Source organism: Mustela erminea, chromosome 8, assembly GCF_009829155.1.
Source record: "Mustela erminea isolate mMusErm1 chromosome 8, mMusErm1.Pri, whole genome shotgun sequence".
NCBI classification, from domain to species: domain Eukaryota; kingdom Metazoa; phylum Chordata; class Mammalia; order Carnivora; family Mustelidae; genus Mustela; species Mustela erminea.
The window spans coordinates 66,128,390-66,155,176 of record NC_045621.1 but is presented as its reverse complement, the minus strand read 5'-3'; the positions used below and the strand labels follow the sequence as shown (position 1 = coordinate 66,155,176).

Sequence of the window (26,787 nt, the reverse complement as noted above, 5' to 3'; positions counted from 1 at the left end):
ATCTGTTCAGTCTCTACCAAGTCCACCACAATTTCTCACCAGCTAAATGGTGTGGGGCTTGATCGGTCAACCTGTGCGCAATATTTCATACAAAAAATATCAAACCATGAAAATTCCGAGACCTTAATAAGAAGAAATTTCATTTATGTCATTCTACATGCTGTTTTTATTACAGTTGTAGTCATGTAATCAGGTTTGTGTTGGCTCTATGCTTTCATATCATAGTAGAAACACTTTCTACATTTTATCAGGGAAAATGAGTGCTTATGACACCAATGCTTCATGTAACTCCAAAAGAATTTTCACATTCTCTGCCTGCTGTAACTTTACCACCATTCCTGTATCACTGAGCTACTGTTTCATTTTCTATTTCCTTGAATCAGCACCAGCAACCAGAATGGAGTTTTCAGGAAGACATAAGAGCTGCAGAGGAAGACAGTACACGTCCTACTGGATGAGTTGGTAGGGAAGGAAGGAGAGTTCTTACCTGGTCTTTGCTAAAAGTAACCATACATTGGTAAGCAGCATCTGCTGTTGCAAATATGTGGGGGGGATTTGAGGCACGTTTCACCCCATGATAAAGTCTGGAAAACTGAAGGAAAAAAAAATAAATTTAAAGATGACATCTAATGCACCAGTACCTGTTGCCCATGAAACCAAGGCTTTGTTACTTGTTAGGGGAATTATAGCATCAGAAAGGCTATTGAGCCACAGACTCTGGAGTCTGCAGGCATAAGTTCAAATCCCAGCTCTTCACTTACAAGTTTCATGAGCTTTTGCATGGGAGTTAACTTCACCATGCTAAGTCTCCTCATCTGCCAAACAGCTTTAATCATCATGCCTGCTTCATAAGATTACAAGGAGTGAGTGAGATAAGCCCGTTTCTGGCATGTGGAAAGCACTAACTGGATGTTTGCTATTACCATTATATCTTGCTCTGAAAAGTTACCCACGAAATGGAAGAATGCCATCTGTGTTGTTTTATCATCTGCAGGTTGGGGTATATACTGCAAAAGCAGCAGCAGTTTATTCTCGTTTTTCTCTTCTTTTCACTTTCCCTTGTGGTTTTTTAATTTCCTATTAAGGAGTAACATGCTTTTACAGCACCCCTTACCTGTGGAGAGTATATGCTTAGATTCTGGAAGGGGTTTAAGGCAATTAAGATGTCTCCAACATATGTGTAGATCACCAAGTCCATGTAACGCTTTTGCAACTGACGAATAATTGAATCCTAAGAAGAGGATAGATAGTACTGAGAGTAAACACTATTTATAACTAAGAAATAATTCTCAAAATAACAAATTTAGTCTCATAAGAATTTTTTTTTCTAAAAGAGGAAAGTAGCAATTTAAATCATACAGTGACCCTAAGGATCCTCAATGAAGATATTTGGCTTGGAAGAAGAAAAAAAAATAGGAATATGCTGAAAGAATAAGGCCTACTTAGGACTTGCTAAAGGACATTGAGATAGCCAACAGGGTTTTATTTGTTATTACGAAGAACCTGTCTTATCGAATCAAAATGCTCTACTTAGAATTTGGTTTAATAAAAGTATAGAAAAAATAGTAACTTCTTTTCTAAAAGCATTACACTTAAAATTTATGTAGTGGGAATATGGAATTGAACACTTCTATGTTACACTTTAGTGATTCATGCATTGTAGTTAAAGGTCTCTGGAGTTAGAATCAGCAAAAGCAGTTCCAGTGCAATTAACAGCTCTATTAAACATGCATACTTTAAATGGAGATTATCACAGTTTTCAAATTTAGAACTCAAGCTGTATTATCCTCCACTATTTCTCTAAATAAAGCTACTCTTTATGAAGAAAAAACAACTATCTTTTTTTTTTAATTAACATAGAATGTATTATTTGCCCCAGGGGTACAGGTCTGTGAATCATCAGTCCTACACAACTCACAGCACTCACCATAGCACATACCCTCCCCAGTGTCCATCACCCAGTCACCCATGCCTCCCATCCCCCTGCCTCCAGCAACTCTCAGTTTGTTTCCTGAGATTAAGAGTCTCTTATGGTTTGCCTCCCCTCCCTGGTCCTATCTGGTTTCATTTTTTCCTTCCCTTTCCCCTAAGATCCACTCCCCACACTGGCCCTGCCTCTCAAATTCCTCATATCAGAGAGATCATATGATAATTGTCTTTCACTGACTGACTTATTTCACTTAGCATAATACACTGTAGTTCCATCCACATCCTTGCAAATTGCAAGATTTTGACAAACACCTATCTTGACTTCAGAGTTAAACTGCACTTCCTCTAAAACAGAAAACAATTCCTGGCGATATAATAAATCATTTAGGCTTATAATATAAAGGGCTTTATTGGAAAAAATTCAAATCCTTTCCTCTTCATCATTTAGGACATTTGGGGGACTATAAATGAACACAACACAGGATCACAGTCACAGCAACCAAATGTTCTGTGAGCTTCACCTCAAGGCTATACAAACAATTAAATTTTCATGTGACCTTAGGAGAACATGGTCTACAAGAAAAAGGTCAGATCATTCACATGAAACAAATGTCAGCAGTGAGAATTGCCTACTAAATATTTAGTACCTCATCCAGAACCTCTAAATTGACCAAGTCATCCTCAAGGCAGTATTTTTCAGCATCTTCCACATGATAGGGTCTTCTGGTATGCATTCTTTCATGCCTAGAAATTTATCCAGAGAACATTAGCATTAATATAGTAAAAATTGTAGCAGAATGTAGACCACGAGAATGTTTCATTCACAATCTTCCAACATGTGTTCAGAGACTTCAGTGATGGGGACAGAAAGAGCAAGTGCAGTCCAGGTCCCCAAGACCTAGGGCCCCTCTCTGTGGCTGTAGAGCTACCCAGGGCAAGGTGACCTGCAGACCTCAAGCCTCCTTTCTACCATAGTGAGGAATATTGCCAAATGGGCCCATCTAATACCTCTGTTTGCTTTTCTTAAATGCCAACCACAGCTTTTCCAGAAATAAGTATCTCATGTTCTTTCTGCTCATTGGGAGGAATATAGTCCTCACCCAGGTACTGCCCTTGAGGTCCCCTTGTGCTATCCACCAGCATCGACCCCAACTTTTTGAAAAATATTTAAAACTAAGAGAATAAGCAAGCAAATATCAATAAATTAAAAATGTTTACATTTTACCTTATTTATTTGAAATCTCTGTTACCCACGTTTCATCCCACTCCCCTTTTCTGAATGACGACTATTTGGTGGGTATCCTTCCAGTCTATTTTTTAAATACTGATCATACACATGAGCCATATACATATTCTGTATGTTGCTTATAAAAATGATATACTGTTTCATTCTGCAAAATTGTTTTCTCCCACTCAACATTATGATTTTTTAAACTATATACATTTACATATTTCGGTCACTTCAATCACTGGGTAATGTTACGTTATATAAATATATACCAATTTATTTACTCAGTCCTATGATTATCAACACTTAGATTGATTCCGATTTTTGCTATTTAAATAAAGCAACACTGAATATATTTATATGTATCCCCTTGTCTATGTATGTGAAATTTTTCTCTTGGGGGCTTTACTCCACAGGCATTTAAAAAACCTGATTGGCAAAAATAAAAAACAAAAACTTGGTTGGCAAACAATGCCAATCCCCTTTGGCATACTAAAATATAGTTCTTTAAGGTATAAAATCAGTTCAAGTCAAAGTAGGCCTTCCTGTAATTCCTTCATAAAGGTATCACCAGTCAGTGTGGTGTAGGGGGAAAGCAACAGCTTAGAAGTTAAAAGCTCTGGGTCCTCATCTCAGGGTTCTGAGGAATGAGTGGGCCACTCAGCAATCAGCCTGCATCTCAGTTTTCTTCATCTATAAACAGAACCTCTCAAAACTGTCTGTCTCACAGGGGCTCTGAAAGCAATATGGTCGTGGATATAAAATGCAAAAGAGTTGAAAACATGTACCAAGTATTGTCAAAACTTGGAATCAACAATTTTCACTACTCTACATATTACTTGGAATACTGAACAAAATCATGTGTAAGATCCCTTCCAGGCAGTCAGTTCCGAAGCATCACTGCATGGTCCTTCGCTGTCACCTGCTATGCTCATAGGATACAGGATACAATTTTATTTGGCCAGGTCCCAGAAGCTAGTCTGACCCAACGTGTTGCTATATGTGCCGGGTGGGCGTCATAGCATCCCTCTGTACACTCTGTCCCTTGCTACATGCGTTTCACAGGCGGTAAAAAGGAAGAAGTAAATTCAACAACTCTACATATTGAATCTTGACTTCATAATGTGAAGGAAATGGACAAAGAAAACACTGAATTTTTTCCCTCTTCCTGCCTATTAAATTTTACTTCCTAATTTGCATCACTGACAGATTTGAAGAAGGGGTATCTGAAGTGTGGTATTAGTCATTTCCAGTGCTAGAGCTGGTTTTACTGCTAATCCATATAGAGATCCAAGATAGAGAAAGCTTAGTTTTACTTAATAAAATCAAATTTATAACCTAAGAATTTTTAAAATTATTAAACAGAAGGGTTGGTTCATCCGTGTCCTAACATATTAGTGATGTCAAAGAGAAATCAGATTGAACTGAAATACAAATTTTTACTAAAACTCAGAGCTGCTTACTTCTAGCTAGGCACTTTGCTAAATAAAACATCAGGAGGGTGCCTATTTCTGGCCAAATCCTCTTCATGTAAAACTTAAGCATACTTTCCCTTGAAGCTCAACATGAAATGAAATATACATTTAAAAAAATAATTAAATTCTCATATTAAATATGGTTACCTTATCCCCTTTCTAAACCCCTACCCTGCAATTGTATGAAATAGGCTAAGTTGGAGTTTATTCTATACATCTTCAACAATGAAAATGAGGAATTAAAAAATCATCCACAGATCTGGTTCCAGTCAAGATGGAGTAAACTCTCTCCAGTCTGCCTCCCTACTGAATGCAACTAAATGCCTTAGAGAGAATGCATGGGACTTTGAGAAGTAAACAGTAACAGGAAGACTGGGGAAATCAAAATCTGAAATACTACTGAATCAATGGCAAATTTCTCATGGATTATTTTTTTCCTCCAGTAACTCCTGACCTGAACTTAAAGGCAGCGCAAATGACATACAGGGATGTCAGGCTTCATTCTGGATGACATTTTTACAGCCAACCAAAAATGGAAATACTGAAAAAACCTCACTTGCAATATCAAAAATAAATAAACTCTAGAGAAAGTTGTGACTTTCAAGGTGAACATGTACAATGCAATATACCACCAGGATCGAAACTGTCATCTTTTGAACCCTGCAGAAGATTGTCTACCTGCCAACACAGATTTAATCTCCAGGAATCATGCAGATGCTATCTGCAAATCTGAGCTTGATTCTCATAAGAACCTTCCCCTTATAATATTTTATAAACAACTTTTGAAAGATTTTACCCGCTGTGATTAGCCATGTATCACCTCTCCCCATGCTTGTTGGCAATCAAATTGCTTAGACTTGTTTGCTTCCAAAATTGAAGCTGGCAATCTAGAAGCTGATGTTGATGCAAGGTATTTCCACTCTATCAAAATCACTTCATTTTCTCTACCAGCAAAAAAAATAAATCTCTTAGCCCCATCCTTATCTTCCCCAACCAGTGCTCTCACCTACTTCATTTTCCTCTGGCTATGGGGTTTGTAGAGTCTACTGAAGACAAAAAAAAAAATAAATAAATAAAATTACTTATTCCAGCTTTTATCTGTTCTTTTAAAAATTATCCTAGACCTTACATACACTCATAAAAAATATTACTAAAAAATATTCACTTACACTCATGAGTGTATGTAACATTTGTTTATTTTTAGTTGAAATTAATAAAAATAACTTGGTTTAATTTTTTTAGTTTTCTTTCATTAAATTATTTGTTTTCACTGGCAATTACCAGCTTACATTTCCTTTAAATTCACATGCTCCATCTAGTGCCTTACTTGAGAATAGCATATATTATCAATCTTTGCTGAAGAATTCCTTAATGTGAAAATTATGAACTTCCAACTACAAGGTACTTGAATGTTTCAAAGCTCAGAGAAATGGATAGATAGATAAGTGGATGGATGAATAGTGAAAGGCATTCTATTAAATCAAGAGGATAAGTTTTAATGACTCAAAAGTCATTTTCAAATCCCAGGAAAGTCTGTACTGCTTTTGGCTAGATTCTTACTTGTTTTTATGAGGCTCTAAGTATGTTGGCTGTCAAGTCTGGCCTCCTTGACAAATGGAGTTTGTGGGGTTAAAGTTTAGAATGGAAGAAACTCAAAGTCCTGGCTTGGGCTGGTTCCTGGAGTGTCAGTTTGTGGGGGATGCAGGATAGTGAGTAGGACTGACCTTAGGTTTCAGGGATCAGGAAAAGAGGGAACTGGTGTCAGAATCCCTGGCTTAGGTGAGCTGGGAACAAGGGCAAGTCTGAAACATCAAGCCCAAAGAAATGGGTGGAGAGTAAGAACTAGATCTGAAGAATGGGTGAGACAAGCAGAGGTTAAAAGTTCCGTAAGACAAAGGTACAAAGGTAGGCACAATCACAGAAGATGGGAGAGACTTTGGAATGTCTTAGGCCCAGCCCATGAGTGAGAAACAAGCCGTAGAGGGTACCAAACTGGCTCAGACACTGGGGGGATTGTTCTCTTGGAATAAATTCCTGAAGTACTGCTGCCTTCACTACAGTTTCATCTCTATGCCAGCCTTATAGTTAAAACCATTTGTGCATGCATGCTCTTTAATATCTCATCAATGGGCTACAGACTTCTTTGTTCAAGCTGCTGGCCCTATGAAGGATTTTGACAAATATTATATATTTTGTCTGAAAGTAATCCCTTCATCCCTTAGCCTCTTCCCATCTGTCAACTATGCCTGTGGAAACAGTGACTTCCATGTAGGTAGGTCAAAACAGGGCTTCACATAGGTGTAGTGCATTCTTCCCTTTATCTCCAACTATGATGAAGAACAAAGCAAAAGGAGGCACTCTAAAGCATAACTCAAGATGGGAACGAAATAAAAATATTTTAGCCTAATAATTACAGGAGCTGTGCTAGTAAGAGGAATTAAACATTGCACTGAGAAATGCCTGATGGTATTTTGGGGACAGTCACGCTGTGACAGGGCCATTGTGAAGGATACTTCCCTGTCAGCTCCTCCACACTCAGGCTCAGAGCCCTCCCTCCAACCAAGAGTGAAACTGGAAAGAGTAGAGAATGACTGAGTCTCCCATCAGATTCCAGACACTAAAAGAAGTAAAATCTGTTGATGGTGGAGAAAAAAGGGGGAAGAGAAGAGAAGGAGTAAGAAAAAAGGTCCAGGCTCAAAGGTGGTGGTCCTCAAGACTCTAAGACAAAGGCTTCTGTGGCCATGGACAGAGCTCAGGAACAAACTGACAAGCTGAATAGATCAGAGGTACGTGAGAGATCAGAGCAACTACCTTATCACCACATTCAATGGAGTCTATATAGTGAAGAAAATATTACTAAAAACTAGAGAAAGAGTACTATTATATTTCTTCCAAATCATTATTAACATTTTAATATACCCTTTGATAACAAAGTTGATGAAAGAAAAATTTCTATTTGACTACAACTATATAATCATGGACCTAGAATGAGAAAAACAACAGCAGACCATCTAGGTGTGATACCATTTTACCAAGAGTCAAGTATAGATAGACATACCACCTAGATAACTTTAACTACTACATGAGCTCTATCTTGACCTAAAACGTAAGTTTGTATCTATCCAACAAACATTACAATACACAGACTAAAAGAACAGAATTGTTGGGGGGAGAAATTACTATAATATCTCCCTATCTGTTCATCAAAGCACAGTTTGGGCCAGAATTCCAATTAATTAGCATCTTATCATCAATCATATTAAACGGATTGGATATAGTCGCTTTCTCTAGGCAGCAAGAATCAGTGACAACATCAAAAAATTAAGTATTAATCTATTCATTCAGTTACAGACATACAGATAGACAGCAGATACTACTTATATTGGTGTGGATTTATTTTGTGTCTGTTAGGAGGACAGATCTTTCTGTCATGGCCACAGAAAGATATTTCACCTCCTATGTCAAGCATTCTCAGCACTTGATAAAGTAATCATTTAGAAGTCATTCACTTACGCTCATGAGTGTATGTAACATGGTGGACGCGGATGTATGTTCATGTTTGCAGGTAAAAGAGGAAGTGAGTGAGCAAGGCTTACTGGGGAAGGCTAGACAGTTAAACAGTGAGAATCTGTTTTTAAAGGTCACTGCTGCAGGTTGAAAAGAAAATCAGAAAAGCTGAGGTCATCATTTTAATCAGCCTCAGGCAAACTGCAAGGGTAGAATAAAAATCCATTAAACAGAGCAGAAAACAACCAGCAACTTAATTCTTCTACCAAGTAATACTTAGAATAGCCCCCTGGCATTTGAGGATTTAACATTTGTGGTTTTGGTCAGTCCCAAACCTCCTCAGGGGAAAGACATGCTGGATCTTGTAATTTTACTAAGGATTGACATTGAGCCCACAACAGGAGACTGGGAAGTAGGAGGCAATCACAGCACAGTCAACCCAGCACCTTCCCTACCTCTACTCACATTCCAGACAGTAGTTTTGCTCTTTTCCCACTAATTCTTTTGAGGTAATTAAAACAAAACATATTTTCATGTCTACTTCTCTGAACGTTAATGATGACATAAGATACTAGCTTATACTGATGAAGTCAGGGATTTATAAAACTGGTTTGGGGGGAAATTCCTGTTGAAGACCAAGGAAATGGAAGCTGATGTAAAGGAAATGGCCAAATTGTTTAAAAGCACCCCAGACAAGTAAGTAAAAAAAGAGAGCCCCCAACTACTGTTTACAGGATTTCAGGGCTTTTTAACCTCCTTTGAGACAGTTAGCCTTGGTTTTATAATTTCTCTACTATACCTGAATCAAATGTATGCTATGGCAAAATTATAAATTACTGGAGAAACTTAAATTCCAACAGTTACACTCATACACCTTAATCAGCATTAGGAAATTAGTATCAAATTTCAACACAATGGTGCTCTCCACAGTTGCCTCACATACATAATGTGAAAGGGAAATGGATCATGGCCTCACTTTCCCCACAACTAGACCACTCAGAAGAATGCTTAGATCCAAGAGAAGGGAGATGGGGCCTCAGCATTCAAGCCCTTCTTCAGGCACACTGCAGCTCCTACTCTATAGTGAACAAGCTGCAGTGATCCCTAGCCTGGCCTTTGAACACTTACCTCTACAGAACTGAAGTAGACCCCTGCCCTGTAACACTCTTGCCCCAGTTTCATTTCCCACCTACTCACGGTGAAAAAGTAGGGGAAGGGGCATCCTCCCTACTCCCCTCTGCATTTCTCAGCCGTGCTTCTCCCTAACCAATCTTGCCCTTTTAAAAATGTCACATCATCCTTATATATCATCTCCTCTAGCACTTGACCCCCATTTTCCTTTCTCTCTATCCATTTCCCTGGTGTCAGTTTTGGTTTCCCTACCCCCCACCAATCACTTTGTTAATTCTTTCCACATGCTGATCTCAGGGTTCATCAACTTGTGAACTCTCTAACAACTTGGATTTCTAGTGCCACTGAATTTGTCCACAAGTTCAGATATGACTAGTTCCCAGTTACTTCTGAAAAGTTCCCTAAAAAGGGGGGGGGGTCTGGGTGGCATTAAGTCATTAAGTCATTAAGCATCTGCCTTCAGTTCAGGTCATGATTCCAGGGTTCTGGGATTGAACCCTGCATTGGGCTCTCTGCTCTGCAAGAAGCCTGCTTCTCCCTCTCCCACTCTCCCTGCTTGCGTTTCCTTTCTTGCTGTGTCTCTCTTTAGCAAATAAATAAAAAAAATCTTAAAAAAGAAAAAGTTCCCAAGATCTCAGTTCTACAATTCCTTTCTCATCATCCACTCATGGAATCTGTTCTTTTTCAGCACTGCAACTGCCAGTCTCTTGACCCAGATGAGGCCTCAAAAGTTAGAAAGCCACTTCTGACTTCACTTCCTTCCAAATTCCAAAAAGACCCCAAGGATACTCTTACTCATCTTTATTCCCCTACTCCCTTGTCCACCCATCATGTCTGTTAAACTAGTCTCCAGTCAGAAGACCAGAATATCTGCTCTCTCTACTCCTGCCCCTTGTTGCTAAGAATTTCTAGAGATAATAGACAGGAAAGGCAGTGGTGGTGATGGTAATCTTTTTTGAGAGGTTCTGGTGCTGAATGCTCTCTTGAATACTCTACATGCATTATGTTAAACAGTGACTAACTTCACTACAATGGAATGCTATTCAGTTAAGTTCCTCCTGGGCTTTCTGTGCTACCGAGCAATCATCATGTCCATCTTTAGTGGACCCTCTATAATATTCCTTTTGGTGGCTCTCTTAAAGAGTTAACATTTTTCTGGTGTCCACAGCCCACTCCCAACTTTGAACCACCTTAATTTTTTTTGAAAGACAAAAGCCATCACCATAAGGTGCCTTATAGGACCCCTCCTCTCCCTATCCCCACCTTCACCCCTCACATTTTCTGGATAGCTTCATCTAACCCTAGACGTTCTTCATCAATCTAGACATTCTTCCTAAGGTCAACCCTCCTCTTGGGCCCTTGTTCCCACTTCCTCTTGCCTCCTCTAGATAAATCCTCCTCTTCACCTGTCCAAGTTTGCCCCATCCTTTAAGAACTTATCTTCTTCCCCTCAAACCATTAACGTCCCTCTCCCATAGAGAAAATACTAAAGTTGACAGAATATTCCCTGACTTTTCAGGAACAGTAAGACAGTTTTCCCTGTAGTCTGTAGGTCTCATTTCTCTGTATTTAGTTCTCAAAACTAAACAAGTCTTTCCAGCTGGGGGACCCAGGGCTGTCTGGAATACAGCAGAACCCTTACAGAAAGCTGGAAACTTTATGTAATAGTTGGAAGTACTTGGCATTGCATTTGGTAGGTTAAGAAGAGGAAGCAAAATCTCTTTACTGATCTCTGTCTCTTAGTGTCTTATAATTTCTGTTTGATTGCAGTCTTAATCATGGCAGAGAGGCTGCCCAGTTGGGGTAACACTTCTCAATATCTTCTGTTATTTGCAATTGCCATAATCTGCTCACTTGTCTCTCTGGCTCCTGCCTTGCCCAGCTTCAATCCATTCTCTACACTGCAATCAGAATGACCTTCCTAGAGCACACGCCTGCTTAAAAACCTTCAGTGGCTTCTGAGTGCCTAAGAAACAAATCCAAGCTCCCTGGCCCATCATGACCTGGCCCCTGTCTGCCTTGGTTCTCCCACCCCCTGTTCCATGCCAAGCTCCAGCAAAGCCAACACTAAGTATTCACCAAATTCCTTAAGCTCTCTCCAGCCTCCGTGCCTTTGCCCTTTGCTCATTGCTCATTATTCCCTTCTACCTAGAATAATCTCTCTCTTCAACTCTTCTATTTGTTCTTCAGGATGCTTCAAGGATCATCTTCCCACCAGTTCCAAGGGCCTTTTCCTCCCGGGTGTTCTGGGAAATATCCCAGGATCCCTTTATCCAGGTACTTTTCATGTTGAAATGTCCTCATCTGATTCTTGTCCGTTTCACATACTCGCCGATGAGTTCTTTATCAGGAACTGTATCTGATTTGCCTTTATAGTCCCTCTGTTCAGCAGACAGCCTGACACATGCACACATACAAATGTCTCTTGAATGAATAAATGAATAAATTATATTTTAAATGAGATAGAAATTGATGTTTTTAACATTCAGTACCTCAGTACTGTTTATTTTTATGATGTTCTATGATAAATAGAGATGAATTTATATAAATTAAGGCTAAGCGGGTAGATAGTATTTAATAGAAATGAAGGACTCTGAATTAAACAAACCCTGGTATGCTACTTCTACCACAGATAACACTGTGAGGGTTAACTCTGTATCAAGAGCTATTCTACTTATTTTTTTATGTATGGACTCACTTGACCCTCAAAAGAACCGCCATGTTAAAGATGATGAAACCTCTGAACAGACCAATGTAACAACCTGTCCCTGAGTAGCTAAGCTGGGGTTTAACCCTGGCAGGCCAGTGGCTTCAACCACCACACCATGCTGCCTGCCAGGTGATGGTAACTGTACAAAAAAGTGGTAGGTGGGCATCTGCCTCACTTATCTATGTACTTGCCTCAAATCTTTCTTTGCTCCACCTTCTCTTGCAACCTCACAACTTCAGATATACTCAGTCACCAGCATCAAAAGATATTGGAGAGCTTTTCTGGGTGGGCTTAAAAAACACCTATGTAGCCAACCCCTTGCCAGTTGCTACAAGGATGTAACAACGTGGGACAGGTGGCAGGTTAACAGTCAGTTACAGGTACTGTGTTCCCTTTAGAATTAATTTTCCTACCTATTAAGGAGAGGGCTGTTTAAAGTTTTGATTCTTATTTGTGAGGTTGTGGGTTTGTTATTTATTTACTCATTTAGTAATCTCTACACCCAAAGTAGTCTCTAACTCATGACCCCAAGATCAAGAGTTGTGCAATGCTCCACTTACTGAGCCAGCCAGGCACCAATAGTTGTGTGTGTGTGTGTGTGTGTGTGTGTGTGTGTGTGTGTGTGTTTAATGACTTTGAAAGAAACACAAACTCCTGAGTGAAACTGAAGATTATAAAGCCCCTGTAAGAAGCCTTTGCAACCAAATAAGGCTTCTGATAGCAAAGAAGTTTAAAGATAAAAAGAAATGAGAGAAACTGGGTGAGAGAGACTGGAGTCTGATTTTTAATGCTAAAAGAAGGAACATCTTTAAAAAGAGAATATACGTCTGGACAGGCAAAATCAGGCAAATGTGAAAAAATGGATAACTTTGCAACCTAAGTCTTAGAAATTGTTCGGCAGCAGATTTCAGAACATAGAGAAAAGGAGGAGAAGACTGATTCAACTTAGAGCATTGAAATGCTGGGTCCGTTTTTTGGCTTGGTCTGTTTGATTTGATTTCATCTTCATTTGTGGTGCTAGTGCTGTCTGTCCTGGGGGAGTGGTGTGTGGTTTTGGGACAGTGGCTGGTGTACAGGAAGAAAAACAGGGGAAGAAAAGGGATTTTAGTTCCCTGGGGCTTAAACACAAATTCAAGAGTGTTCTTCAGAAAGGTACCAAGTTACAAGAATTTCTCTACCCTATGGGCAAGCCATAGAAACACAAATGAGAGGGGAAAGGGGGAAAGAGTAGCAAAAACTTGTTTTGAACTATCCGAAAAGAAACTTGATGTGGTAAAGAAAATCAGCAAAATATAGTCACCTTGAAACTATGCCTTCAGCTCCAAGAGTTCCCATGCTTTTTTGATTTGTAAACAGTGCTCTGCAGAATACATGAATATTTCCTTGTGACTAGTGATATTTTATCTCCAGTCCTTCAAATGTTCCTTTAATAATAATGGATTAGAGCTTATCTGCATCCTGTCCAGTTTTATAAAACCGAATAACTGCTGAGCTGGGAAGCAAGTTTATTTGCATTTAAAAAAATTTTTTTTTAAAGAGAAATTCTGCCACCCTCTGGACAGAAACCAAAGATCTATTTCTTAGAGACTGCCACAAAATACCATTTTAAGAAACTGAAAACATTTATTTCTTTAAATCTACCCTTTAGAAAAACGGGGCAGGGAGGGAGAAACACAGTTGTTTTGGATGGCACAGATATTGGCCTATGTTGTGGGAGGGGACCATTTAAAAATACTAAATTGCCTCTAAGGAATTTTTAACTAAATAGGGTCTCAGAGCACATTAGTGAAAAATCCTCCATGTTTAACTTGTAATCTTTCCAAAATCACGTTACAGCTTACATTTCTGCTTTTTAATCAGCAACGGCTAAGTAAAGATTTCTCACACGAACTCAGCCGTGGCTGTTTTCATACAGCTACCGTTATTGGTTTGAAAAAATTCCTACATTTATTAAATATAAATATAGATGCGTGTTGGTTTTTAACTAGAACATGAGGGCAGAGTGGGATTTCAGCCACAGTTGAGAGATATTAGCCTACGTGCACAAACGAACAGCTTGTTCCTAAAGCTCTTCTGATCTCATCCACGGAGTATGGAGTACTTAATGTCATGTAAATGAAACTCTCAAAAATGCAGGGATGTGAAAATTACCAGCACTAATGCTGAGCAAATCAAAACACATGACATGCCATTTTTACAAATAACCAGAGAGAACAAGTAGGAAGATGTCATCTACCATACCTGGTTTTAACAACAGGGTTTAGATGCTTCTGGTCTTGGAGGACCTTGGCCAGTTGTTTTTGCAGAAATAAAACCTTCCCGTGGGCTCCTTTAATAAATGGGTGGTCGAGGAGATGTGTGACAGAAGGCCGCCTTTCAAAATCCTTAATAAGACACCTGTTTGCAAAAACCAACAAACAATCCAAAGTACAATTTTAGATACCTGGTCCCCCTGTCAATATGAGAGAGACGAGGCAAAAGAGCTCATTTATAAAACCTGATCACTAACCTGACACAGCTCTTTCTTTATTCATATGTATCAGAGGGTAAAAAAAAATAATAATTCTCTGCTGGTCGAATTAATTACATCAGAAATCTATTTTAGTTTGGGTTACATCCATGTTGAAAACAGTAAATTTTTGCCATCAACTGAATGTGAAATACTCAAATCACTGAAAAAAAAAAAAAAAGACTGATCAGACTGAATTTTCTGTCTGAACTTTCACTACAGAAAAATGTTTACAGTGGAGTCAAGTTGGTAAGTTTATATACCTTAGAAACATATAAAAACATATGCTGTCACTCAAATAAAATCCTAACAGATGAAATGTCCACTACTTGATGGTAGGGAAAATGCATTTAGGAGTTTGCAAGGAAAGAAACTAATCATAAAGAAACCGTCACAGAGAAACTCCAACACCTTGATTTCTAATGTTTTCTGAAGCAGAAAAACCTCAGAACAGGAAGTGACTACAATATAATTCAGATGAACTGGAATGGAATTATGCAAACAGGGAACAAAAAGACCATTGAAAATGGTAAAAATTGGGTTGCATTTAAATTCCTCTGTGGTTAATTGGTTAAAACCACACTGGTGTAACCACTTTCCGTTTCAGATTCAAATGCCCTTTTCAAAGAAAACAATGATTTAGTATATTTTGCTGTATGCCCTATGTTACCCAAGATGATTCTGATACAAGGAAATTTCTAGTGAAATTGAATCTGATGAATACCCCTCCAATTACCATTGCATTTCCATTCTGAGTAGCTGCCCTTGATAGGAGAAAGAAATTTCAACAACTGCCCTTTTAAGCTATCAACCTTTAGTTCATTTTGGAAGCTTAGGATAAATGCTAAATGCCATTCTGCCCACTCTGAAACAAACGTTTCCAGTTTCCCCAACAGTGATATACCAGCAACATCTAAAACACAACATATCTTAAATAAAGAAATGCACTCACAAATGGTTTAAAAAAAATCAGCGTCACCTTGAACATCTTCTCAAACATTTAAGCAGAGTTCTTAAAACAATCCTTAACTGTTGGATTTACAAAATGGCTTTACCTTTGCAGTTTAAATTTCAAACCACTTTCATATCCCTCACCTCCTAGTCCTGAAGGTAAATTTCCCAGTCAGTCAGTTTTAGAATGGATGCAAGGGATTTCCTATCTGTTGGAACTGGAGCTTTCAGTTAGAAAAGGCAAAAGAACCTAGATTATCTCCATTCTGCTGCCTGCATGACTATAAATACCACCTCTGCCTTGCCATGGGAAGAAATCAATCATATGACTTTTATGGGTTCAGGGGACTTTCGTATAATCTATTATTTTCCCACCAAAAATAAAAGAAATAAGTGCACATTCTTAAAAAAAAAAAAAAAATACTATGTTCATGCCTGGGTGGCTCAGTCGGTTGGGCATCTGCCTTCAGCTTGGGTCATGATCCCAGAGTCTTGGGATCAAGTCCAGTGTGTCGGGCTCTCTGCTTGACGGGGGAGTCTGCTTCTCCCTCTCCCACTCCCCCTGCTTGTGTTCCCTGTCTGTCAAATAAGTATATAAAATCTTTAAAAAAATACTATGTTCATGTCTTTATATTAGCAGTCTTCTCTGGATTCCATGTTATTCATCTGTACATGTGTATGTGACTACCAAAGGAAAATAAATGTGGTTTCCCTAAGCACCTGGAAAATAAGGAACCTCCTGGTAGTTGTATAGTAAGTAGTACAGGTGTAGTGGCCCTGTCCTTCTAGCTGGAGGGATGGTAGATGAAGACTCCTAAAATGCAAAACAGTCTGTGTCCTCTGAGAGTTCCTACTGCAGAAAGATGCACATGGTGACTTCACGTGCCCCCTACAGCCCTGGAGGGCATGCATTGGGCGGAAGTCCAGGAATCAAGCCTGCCCAGTGATGTAGGGCAGGTAACACTACATCTTTCTTGCCTGAGAAGAAGAACTAAAGCAGCCCTCAACCGCCTGCTGTCTACTGACAACACTTCAAATGAGTAAACTCAGGTCTGATACTGTGAGTGGGAGCCATGTCCATTAATAAAAATTCAGAGCATGTGAATGAGAAATTGGGATAGAACTTCCTCTACTTTCCTCCACAGGTTAGAGGCCTTGGGAGACATTCCAGATGAGACCTAGAAATAAGGTCCTTCTGGTACTTCAATAACTAAAGCTCTTTGGATAAGGTTTGACAGAGGCCAAGAAACCCAGAGTGCAGTTTTATGAAAATAGGTCTCTACTGGAGTCTGGGATGTAATTAAAGGTGTTGTATCTTGCTTCATAATTTCAGCATCCAGCTGTGGGGGAGAAAGGCTGCCAATAAGGTTGCTGGGTCATTTGGTATTTTGAAGAGGAACTCACTCTATATCACAGAGGGAGTAAGAAATGGCAACTAAATCATGAAGGGAGATAATCAGACAGAAAAGAAACTAACAAGTGAATCTACTATCTCTTGAAGATCCCCAAAATGAAGATGGTAGATATTCTACTCTGTGGAAGTAATGTTCAAAAGGATTTGTTAGTTCTCTCAGTAAGACCTGAGTGGGCTGAATGTCATATCATTGGATCAGCAAAACTGAAAATGAGTGTATATGGGAAGAATGCTAAACAGAGTTGTGACATATCCAGCTGCACTGGAGGATTTTTAGGAGAAGGGCATAAAGACCTTGAGGGTATAGCCTTATTCTAAAACACTTCTGCATACTTTTCTCTCATGGGGAGCAAACAGCCAGACTGAAATGGAACTAGTGTTTTACTGATAGAGGACAGTACTACCTTAGGAACAGATATGGCTGAAAGTCACACATTACTAGGTCACTGGAATCATATCATTTCATTTGTTTGGCAAACATTTATTACACAGCCATAATTAGCCAAAATTAATTCATAAAGAATCAAGACCATTTTCCTCAAGGATCTACAATCTAATTGGAAAGATGGATGCAAAAGAGGAACACAGGAAACAGAAAAAACCAGTGTTTGCGTCTATATTCAGAATAATAAATAATAACACAAAAGTATAGGGTTTTGAGCTAAGGGGCTGAAATTTTCTATTCTAACCCCCTTTTTCACGAGGTGAGGAAGTTCAGATCAAGTCCTGACAGAGATGAGGCCACTTCGATTCCCATGGGAGAACCTTTCCTCCTCTGCACTATACTGTTTAAAATGGCACAGATGCAACAGCACAGAACAGTAGGTGGGGCGGGGACTGTCAGTCAGGGAGGCCTTAGTGGGGGAGGTGAGAAGTGAAGCTGACTCCTAGTATGTTTTTGGGACTAAACGGAACTCAGTTGTTGAAGAGGTAGAAGACATTTCAAAGTTGATAAACTGGATGGGCGAGGCAAGAAGCCAGACTGGACAAGCTGTGTAACCAGGAACACAGAAGGCCAGCAGAACATGCCCCTGTACCCCGTAAGCTGACTCCTTTAAAAGCCTAACAAGAATTCTTTGCTTTAGTCCCTTTTCCAAATCTAACTAGAGTATATTCTTTATTGCTTAAGACTCCAAATCCATACTGTTTACATTTTTCAGCTTGTCATTTTTGTCTTATTCCCCATCCAGGCAGGGATTTAGTGGATTAAGATAGAACCAACTACTGGGGTCCATAAGAAAACCTGACGGCCTCCATGTCCTTCATGAAAACATGGTAGAATCCTCCAACTTGACTTGGAGAACAAACATTGAAAACTAAGGAGTTATAATATGCTTATTCATTTCAGGATTGCTTTTTAAACCAGGAACTGCAAATTTCAGATGCAGAATATTTTCTCCCAGCCAGGGACTGAGCAGTTTTTATAAACAAATGCACAGAATGTTGATCTCTGAATGGGAAAGAGGGTCCAGCCAGTGTGAGGTGAATTGGATGAAACACTAGACACATAACACATTCCACTGAAAAATGAAACTAGTGTTCTGGTCAAAAAGGTCTGAGAAACATCAGTGATTGTCTAAACAAGTTAAGTCTGGAGTTTTATAATGTACATGTACATATTAAATGTTCTTAGAACTTCTGGGGTAAAGAAAATAACTTGATCTTTTCAAACTGACTTGTCCACTAACTCTTTTTTGCATCAATGCAGAGCCCTCCAAATGACATCCTTTGAAAAGCTGTTGTGAGAAATCAGTACTAGACCCTCACAATGGGTGGCAGAGTCCTCATCTCAGTTGACAGAGAGGAAACACACAAAGTCCTGATTGTCAACAGCACATTTGAGACACCTATACGCTGCTGTTCCTGTAGAAGTCAGTATCTCAAGCTAAGGAAATACATTTCCCAAGTTCAGTTCTTTCCAGAGTCCTTAATCCTGGGAAAAAAACTAAATAAGGACTAGATTTAGGGATACTACTTTTTTCCAAAGTCTTAAATAATTCTTTCACTCCTAGATGGTTTTTAATCATTTTTAAAAATCTGGATTTAGGTGTAGTTATCTCTGTGTTAAAAGACAGAACAAAACAAATAAATTAAAAATTTTAAACTACCGGGGTGCCTGGGTGGCTCAGTGGGTTAAAGCCTCTGCCTTCAGCTCAGGTCATCATCTTAGGGTCCTGGGATCGAGCACCACATCGGGCTCTCTCTGCTCAGCAGGGAGCCTGCTTCCCCTCCCCCTCTCTGCCTGCCTCTCTGCCTACTTGTGGTCTCTCTCTGACAAATAAATAAATAAAATCTTTAAAAAAAAATTTAACTACCATAAGATATATTTCCTGGATTTATAAAGCCATAGTGGGTGGTCTGAATAGGAAGGAAAAGTCCACCAGAGGGAAAAGGAAGCAAATTCCAGTCTTGAAGGAAACCAATCCATTACCTAATTTGAAATTCTAGTACCTTCCATCATACTTTCTCAGCTGAAGATTAATTCTCAGAATTCATTAGTGTCACCACATTAAACACAGGTTGCTGCAGCCATTTGCTGGGATCTCCCAGCCCAGCCTCTGCCAGAGACAGGCCAAAAGAAGACGTTTCCTAGCAAGAAACAAGGTCGGGCTCATGCATTGCACTCCAGAGCCCACGCAGCCAGTGTTCTTTCCATTCCCGAACGATAACACTGTCAAGACACAGCTGCCTTGTTGCTGCAAACTGCCATTTCATAACCAAAAAATCAGATGCCTGCAAGAGGAAGCTATTTATCAAGAGTCCCAGGCAGATGTTTAAATGAGTAAAACATACTTGATAAAGAGCAGCTGAAAAGTCAAAAACTAAAAATACTGGTGAACTGGTTGAGAAAAGGAGAAGCGTAAAGCAATCTTATTCCATGCAAAACTAGATCAGAACTTGGGATTTAAGTCTCTTTGCATTTCTTTTTTAATATTCTGTTATGCTTTCTGCTGTTTTCTTGCAGTTTTCGATTGTGAAATGTTTGCTTTGGTACAGAATATCTAAACAATTTTGATCTGAGCAAACGTTTGCCTGCCCCGTGACACATCTTGCTGCCCTGCGGTTCCTATCATTCTCAGACAGAAGCCTGAGTGACAAAGAGGCCTCTGCATCAAAAGGAGAAAATCCTCTAGGGGATATACTAATTATAGGTTAAATATTGGAGCCTGTGGTGCTCTGTCTTGGAAGGAAATTTCCATTCTGGAAGACAGGACTATGACAAACACAGGCATTCTCCCAAGATGACTAATGCCTCCAAAGAAGGCAGGCTAAGAAACTTCACGATGCATATGTTATTTTAGTGAAACATCACCTCTCCATTTGGTGGACTATTTAACTGCATTTCAATTTTCATGAAGTTGACAAATACGACACGTGTTGTGTTTTAAAGTCGTGCTGGAAATACTGGAATGGCATGTTAACTTCACAGCTGGGGTGAGAAAGTGGGCTCCTAACCTGAAACAGATAGGTGGGAACCAGAATTGCCTTCACTTTAGTCAGTGAGGGAGGCCTGTAGTTATTAATCAGAGAGAAACAGTATTCACTAAAAGGAAAAAAGCCCTGAGAAGGTAGGACAGAGGGTTTTAGAACAGGAAGCTAAGTCTGCTTTTGAGATGGGCTAACACGTGCAGATTTTGTGTGGCAAAGTCAGAGAGAGACAACAGGCTATAGGACAACAGGGCAGCTGCCACCTTGCTAGAGATACCAGGGGAAGGAGAACCCAGATGTAGGCTTAGAAAGTCAGTAAGTCAGCCCAAGCTTCCAGCAAAGCGAGCAGCACCATATGTCCAACACTGCATTTCCTGGAACCTGAGGCTGGAGACAGAGAAGAAACAATTTTTCTCACCCAGAGAAAGCTCAAAGGTGAAGAAGGCAACCAGAGAAAAAGCACAGGATGGGTGGAAGCCAAAAGACAGAATCCTTAAGTACTGCTTGTCTGGGGCAATAGCTCGGAGTCACAGCTGGAAGGCATGGAGGGAGACAAAATATACTATGGACAATGGGCAGAATTAATGGCAGAGGAGGAAAAAGGAGTAAAAGTGCCAAGCAAAGAGGTGAAATGAGGAGAAAGGCCAAGTGGAACCAGGTCAAAGGCAAAGATCAAGTCTAGATGGAGTTTGGGGCCCACAAAGTCTGTCCATAAGAAGCCAATGGAATAGGTGACAGGGGAAGTGCTGGTTTTATCATAGTCATTACTGACATTCCTACTGTTCAATCTGTGCTTCCAGAGAATCATATGGCAGCTGCAGAAAACCAAGATGAGTATGACCTCCCCTGGACATGCCATAGCCAAGAAAGGTCCTGATACTTGTGTCCTACAACCAAGGCAGTCTTAAGAACTGTAACCAGTGGCCCCAAGTCACCACCTTCTTGTTCTGGTTTTGTTTCATTCTTCCTTGGTTGTGAAAAGCACATTGCAATTAAATATTTTTCCAGGCAAATCTAGCCATATAGTTCAGTCAGGTTGCCTCCAAAAAAATGAACTGCTACATCATTGCACAGCTTAGTGACTTGCTTATTGGACTGTTAATCTGTTCAAATCCCACCCTCTGCTTCAAAGCATTGGGAAAGTCATCTCTGGGTCATGGGAATCCTGGGATGGCTCCCACTCTCGGGTTGCAGAGCTGCCAGTCTCAAGGGTTTGGGTCTTCGATGCTCCTGCAAGTGCTACTGAGTCTTCCCTCTAGCAGCCACACCACTGCCTTTGGGGCCTCTATAAGGGGCTGAGGTTGGCTGCAGGTCAGCTCAAGACTGAGCCAGTAAACCAGGCACTGGCCTTCGTTTCTTTGAAAGGTCTCCGCTTCAGGTGAAAATTAAAGAAATATTTGCCTGGGGCGCCTGGGTGGCTCAGTGGGTTAAGCCGCTGCCTTCGGCTCAGGTCATGATCTCAGGGTCCTGGGATCGAATCCCGCATTGGGCTCTCTGCTCGGCAGGGAGCCTGCTTCCTCCTCTCTCTCTCTCTGCCTGCCTCTCTGCCTACTTGTGATCTCTATCTGTCAAATAAATAAAATCTTAAAAAAAAAAGAAAGAAATATTTGCCTGAAGCACTCCAGGGTGATGAGGAGTAATCCAAGAGGGAAGTGAGGGCTTAATTTAGAGGAAGTGGTCATGGAACATGACATGGAACATGTCAGGGCAAAATAATCTAGGTATTGGCAAGTCCATTTAAAAAGATAGTAATCTTTAAATTAATTATTATCATAATATACATTCATGTAGCATATGATATAGTTATATATTAAATTTTACCAGTCTTAAATATTTAAAATAGTATGTTGATTTATTTAAATAATGATGTCCTTAATCTCCAAACCCATGATTCTCTCAAGCATGGTGAATATACTCACTCATACAGAAAAAATATTTGGTGCCTACTGTTGGGGCGGTAACATAAAAAGTTACAAGTCAGGGCGCCTGGGTGGCTCAGTGGGTTAAGCCGCTGCCTTCGGCTCAGGTCATGATCTCAGGGTCCTGGGATCGAGTCCCGCATCGGGCTCTCTGCTCAGCAGGGAGCCTGCTTCCTCCTCTCTCTCTGCCTGCCTCTCTGCCTACTTGTGTTCTCTGTCAAATAAATAAATAAAATCTTTAAAAAAAAAAAAAAAGTTACAAGTCAGACATTGAGGTCAAACTTAACTCTACTTTTTATGGATATGTGTTGATAGGCAAGTTAATAAAATTCTCTGAGCCTCAGTGTCTTCATCTGTAAAGCAGTAATAATGTCATCATGGGGAGTAAATGAGATAATCCATGTACAGTGCCTGGCACAATGAGCATTGAGTAAGTGCCATTGGGGTGCTGGGGATAACGGTAAGTCAATCCACTGGGGGAAGACAGCCATGGCATGCCCAATTCCAAGCAGCATGAGTGCTATAAAAATAAATGTTTATCTGCAATGGCTCCTTGAGTTAGACTTGAATAATACTGTGTCCATTAATTAGCTACTTTTTCTCAATGCAATTTCCACCACAGCAGACAAAATTCCTGTCTGATAGATGTCCTAATCAAAACTTAGAAAGTTCTGGGGGAAGAGGGGATTTTGAGGGTCTGACAATTCAGCAAAAGCAAAGAACTCTGGCATTTTCAAGTTCAATCCCATAGGCACTCCTGTTTTTGAATGTCTGGCTACTTCCTTTGATTTAAAAATCAGTTACCACTTTGATAAACAGTTATGGTCTTTTTCGTAGTCCAGGCTTAAGTGCTGCGAGATATATGAATTCTAATCCTTCCCTTGATCCTATTTGCTACCCTGCCCAGAATTAAATCCCTAATTCTCATTTGTATGCATTTTTCCCCTACTAGGGGAAGCAATGGACAGTACCGAACCATCCCCTATGAGAAATAAACAACCAGTTCTATACTACAGTGCATGACTATTACAAGTTCAGGACTACCTAGGACTGGCGTGGAAGCTAGGAGAGTGCAAAACAAACAAAAGATATTATATGCTTCCATAAGAAACATACCTTCCTGGGTAATATCAAACTTACATACATGAAATATTTAGTGAACCAGGTGGAACTGAACTCACTGATTCATTCACACTTACTACGTATTTACTGTGAATGGCACTCTACCAAGTGCTTGTGGGGAAAAGATGCCTAGCATGAGATGCTAGTTTTTATGGAATTTGTAAATAAGTAGTAGAATAGATATGAACATAAATAATAATAAAGGCTGAGAAGGATAAGCACTAGAGTAGCTCAGACAAAGTAAACAACTCTAGGCAGAAGAACAGGTGTTTCATGTGAGAAATGAATCTTGGTTCTTAAAAGTGAAAGGGATACTGACAGAAGAGTAGGAGAGGGACATTCCTACTGGAAGGTACAGTAGGAATAGAAGCCCATTGGTAAAACGCATGGCTCATATGGAGACAAAGCAGAACAGAATAATGCAATTGTAATAGAAATGGGGGTAAGAATCTGGCTAGGAACATATTTTCCAGACCCTAGAAGGCCATGCTGGTAAACTTGAGTTTTCTTTCTTAGTATCACTGACTGATTTTTTTAGGTGGGAGATAACTCAATTAGATCTTTGCTTTAGATAATGAACAGGCAACACATTATAGAGTAAATCAGAGGGAGGAAGAGAGGGTGGCCCTTTAGGAAGCATACAGTCTGAACTGAGGAAATGGGAAGGGAAAGGTGTTGATTGTAGCTGTGAAACTTGAAGACAAGTCAGGAGTGTATAAAGAAAAAAGACGGGGCCACTGGTAGAAACTTCAACCAACTTAAATTTAAATTTACAGGATGTAACTGCAGCTAAACCTTGGTCAACAAAATAATCTACTTTTTATCTTCATTGCTCAAATGTAATCTCTCTCAGAGGAACCCAGGTCTTTATGTTACTGATTCAATGGTCTCTTCTTACTTTTCATTCTACTCAGCCGCATCCAAGCTGTCATTGATGGCCACTGTTGACCTGCCCCACCTGCTTAAAACATTCTCTTTCTGTGCCTGAAGTGATGCTACATCTCTTATTCATCCTCTTACTTCTCTGACCACTCTTGCTCATTTATTTTCACTGCCACGTAGAGTAAGATGACAAAGGAGATGAGATAGAGTACACATAGACAAGGCAGAGACAAAAAGGAATAGAAATAAAAGATCAGCATTTGTGCTCACAGGCTTGGAATCTGCTGCTGAACACAGACTTTGCCCAGTAGATCAAATAAACTGAACTAGGTAATATGGAGAGGAATCGCATTGTTTGAAGATGAACATCCTTATTCTTAGAGATTTGCAATCTCAAGCAAGTCTACAGATTTTGCTGAAAATAAGTGGGCTTAACTTTTATGTGTCTGTCTGGCACTAAGTGAAAATTAAAAGTATAAAAAAACCAACAAAAACTATTCCATAAAACTCACAGTTGATTAATTACTGCAGATGACTTTTACAATAGCTTTAATATAATTCACATACCATACAGTTTACCCTTTTAAAGCAAAGGCTTAGTATATTTATATAGTTGTACAACTATTACCATAATCAATTTTCTGACTATTTTGATAACTCCCAAAAGAAACTCTGTATCCATTAGCAGTCATTCCCCATTTCTCCTCAACCTTCTCAGTTCCAGGCAACTACCAATCTACTTTCTGTTTCTATGGATTTGCCAAATCTGGATATTTCATGTTATATATGTGGTCTTCCATGACTGGCTTCATTTACTTAGCATAATGCTTTCAAAGTTTATCCATGTTGCAGCATGAACCAATACTGCATCCTTTTTTTTTTTTTTTTTTTTTGCTAAATAATGCTCCATTATATGGATAGATCATATTTGTTTATCCATTCATCAGCTGATGGGCATTTGGTTAATTCTACTTTTAAGCTATTATGTATAAAATGCTGCTATGAACATTTGCATACACATTCTTATATGGACATATGTTTTCATTTCTCCTGGGTATATACACCCAGGAGTAGAATTACTGGATCATACAGTAATTTTATGTTTAAACTCTTGAGGAACTGCAAGACTTCTTTCTAAAATGGCTGCTTCACTTTACATTCTACATACACATACATTCTACATACATTTACATACACTGATATAGATTTACATTTATATCAGTGTATACAATTGATTTTTAAAACTTCATCTTGTTCTAGAAATAATTTGTCATCCTACAACAACACATGCTTAAGGTATATGCAATAAGACAAGATAAAAAATAATCATAAGCAGACAAGAAAAATGAAATAAAGGAGAAATTAGGGAACAAATTAGAAATTAGAATACCAAGTGAATTATTTTGGTAAAGGTGGCCACAAATTTGGCTCTGGGCTCTCTAGCAGCCAAACATGAATGAGAAAAAGAAATCTATTCTATATTTCTTTTTTTTTTTTTAAGATTTTATGTATTTATTTGAGAGAGAAAAAATGCATGCAGGAGCAGGGAGAGGGGCGGAGGTGGAGGGAAAGGGACAAAGCTCTGCACTGAGCCTGGAGCCCAATATCGGGCTCCATCTCACCACCCTGAGATCAAGACCCAAGCTGAAATCAAGCCAAAATTGAGAGTCGGATGCCCAACCAACTGAGCAACCCAGGAGCCCCTGTTTTGTATTTCTTAAAATCCATGATATAAAAACAGACGACTGTTTGTAGAGCCATGAAGATATGATAATGATAACTGGCAGGGAGACTAGAGATATAGTTTCCCTGGGTTTTCATAGAAATGACTCTATACAACATAATGAATACTATTTCCCTCCAGTAAGCACAGCCATGAGTTTCATATAGCTCTATCGTATAACACTCTTCAATCCCAACTGATGTCTTCTATCAAAGAACTATTAAAAAAAATTCTCCCTGGGTGGCCACTGAAAAGAGGCACAGAACCCTCTGATCTTTTTTTTTTTTTTAATTTTTTTATTTTCTATTGACATGTAATGTATTATTAGCCCCAGGGGTACAGGTCTATGAATTGCCAGGTTTACACACTTCACAGCACTCACCACAGCATATACCCTCCCCAATGTCCATAACCCAACGACCCTCTCCTTACCCTCCTCCCCGCAGCAACCCTCAGTTTGTTTTGTGAGATTGAGAGTCTCTTATGGTTTGTCTCCCTCCTGATCCCATCTTGTTTCATTTTTTCCTTCCCTCCCCCTCAAACCCTCCACATTGCCTCTCAAATTCTTCATATCAGGGAGATCATATGATAATTGTCTTTCTCTGAATGACTTATTTCTCCTAATACCTAATACCTAGTCTAATACCCTCTAGTTCCAGCCATGGCATTGCAAAAGGCAAGACTTCATTCCTTTGATGACTGCATAGTATTCTACTATATATATATACCACATCTTCTTTATCCATTCATCTGTTGATGGACAGCTATGTTCTTTCCATAGTTTGGCTATCGTGGACACTGCTACTATAAACATGCAGATCACTACATTTGTATCTTTAGGGTAAATACCCAGTAGTG

General features: G+C 39.5%; 1 protein-coding gene across 1 annotated transcript in view; it reads right to left on the bottom strand.

Moving 5' to 3' along the window:
- The window catches only part of MYO3B (myosin IIIB), a 296,489-nt gene that overhangs the window by 217,453 nt on the left and 52,249 nt on the right, over positions 1 to 26,787 (bottom strand). The window contains exons 2-3 of the mRNA XM_032354332.1: positions 2,577 to 2,673; positions 1,115 to 1,231 (exon numbers count right to left, since the gene is read on the bottom strand). Coding sequence (XP_032210223.1) covers positions 1,115 to 1,231; positions 2,577 to 2,673 — 214 coding nt within the window. The remainder of the gene's footprint in view (positions 1 to 1,114; positions 1,232 to 2,576; positions 2,674 to 26,787) is intronic.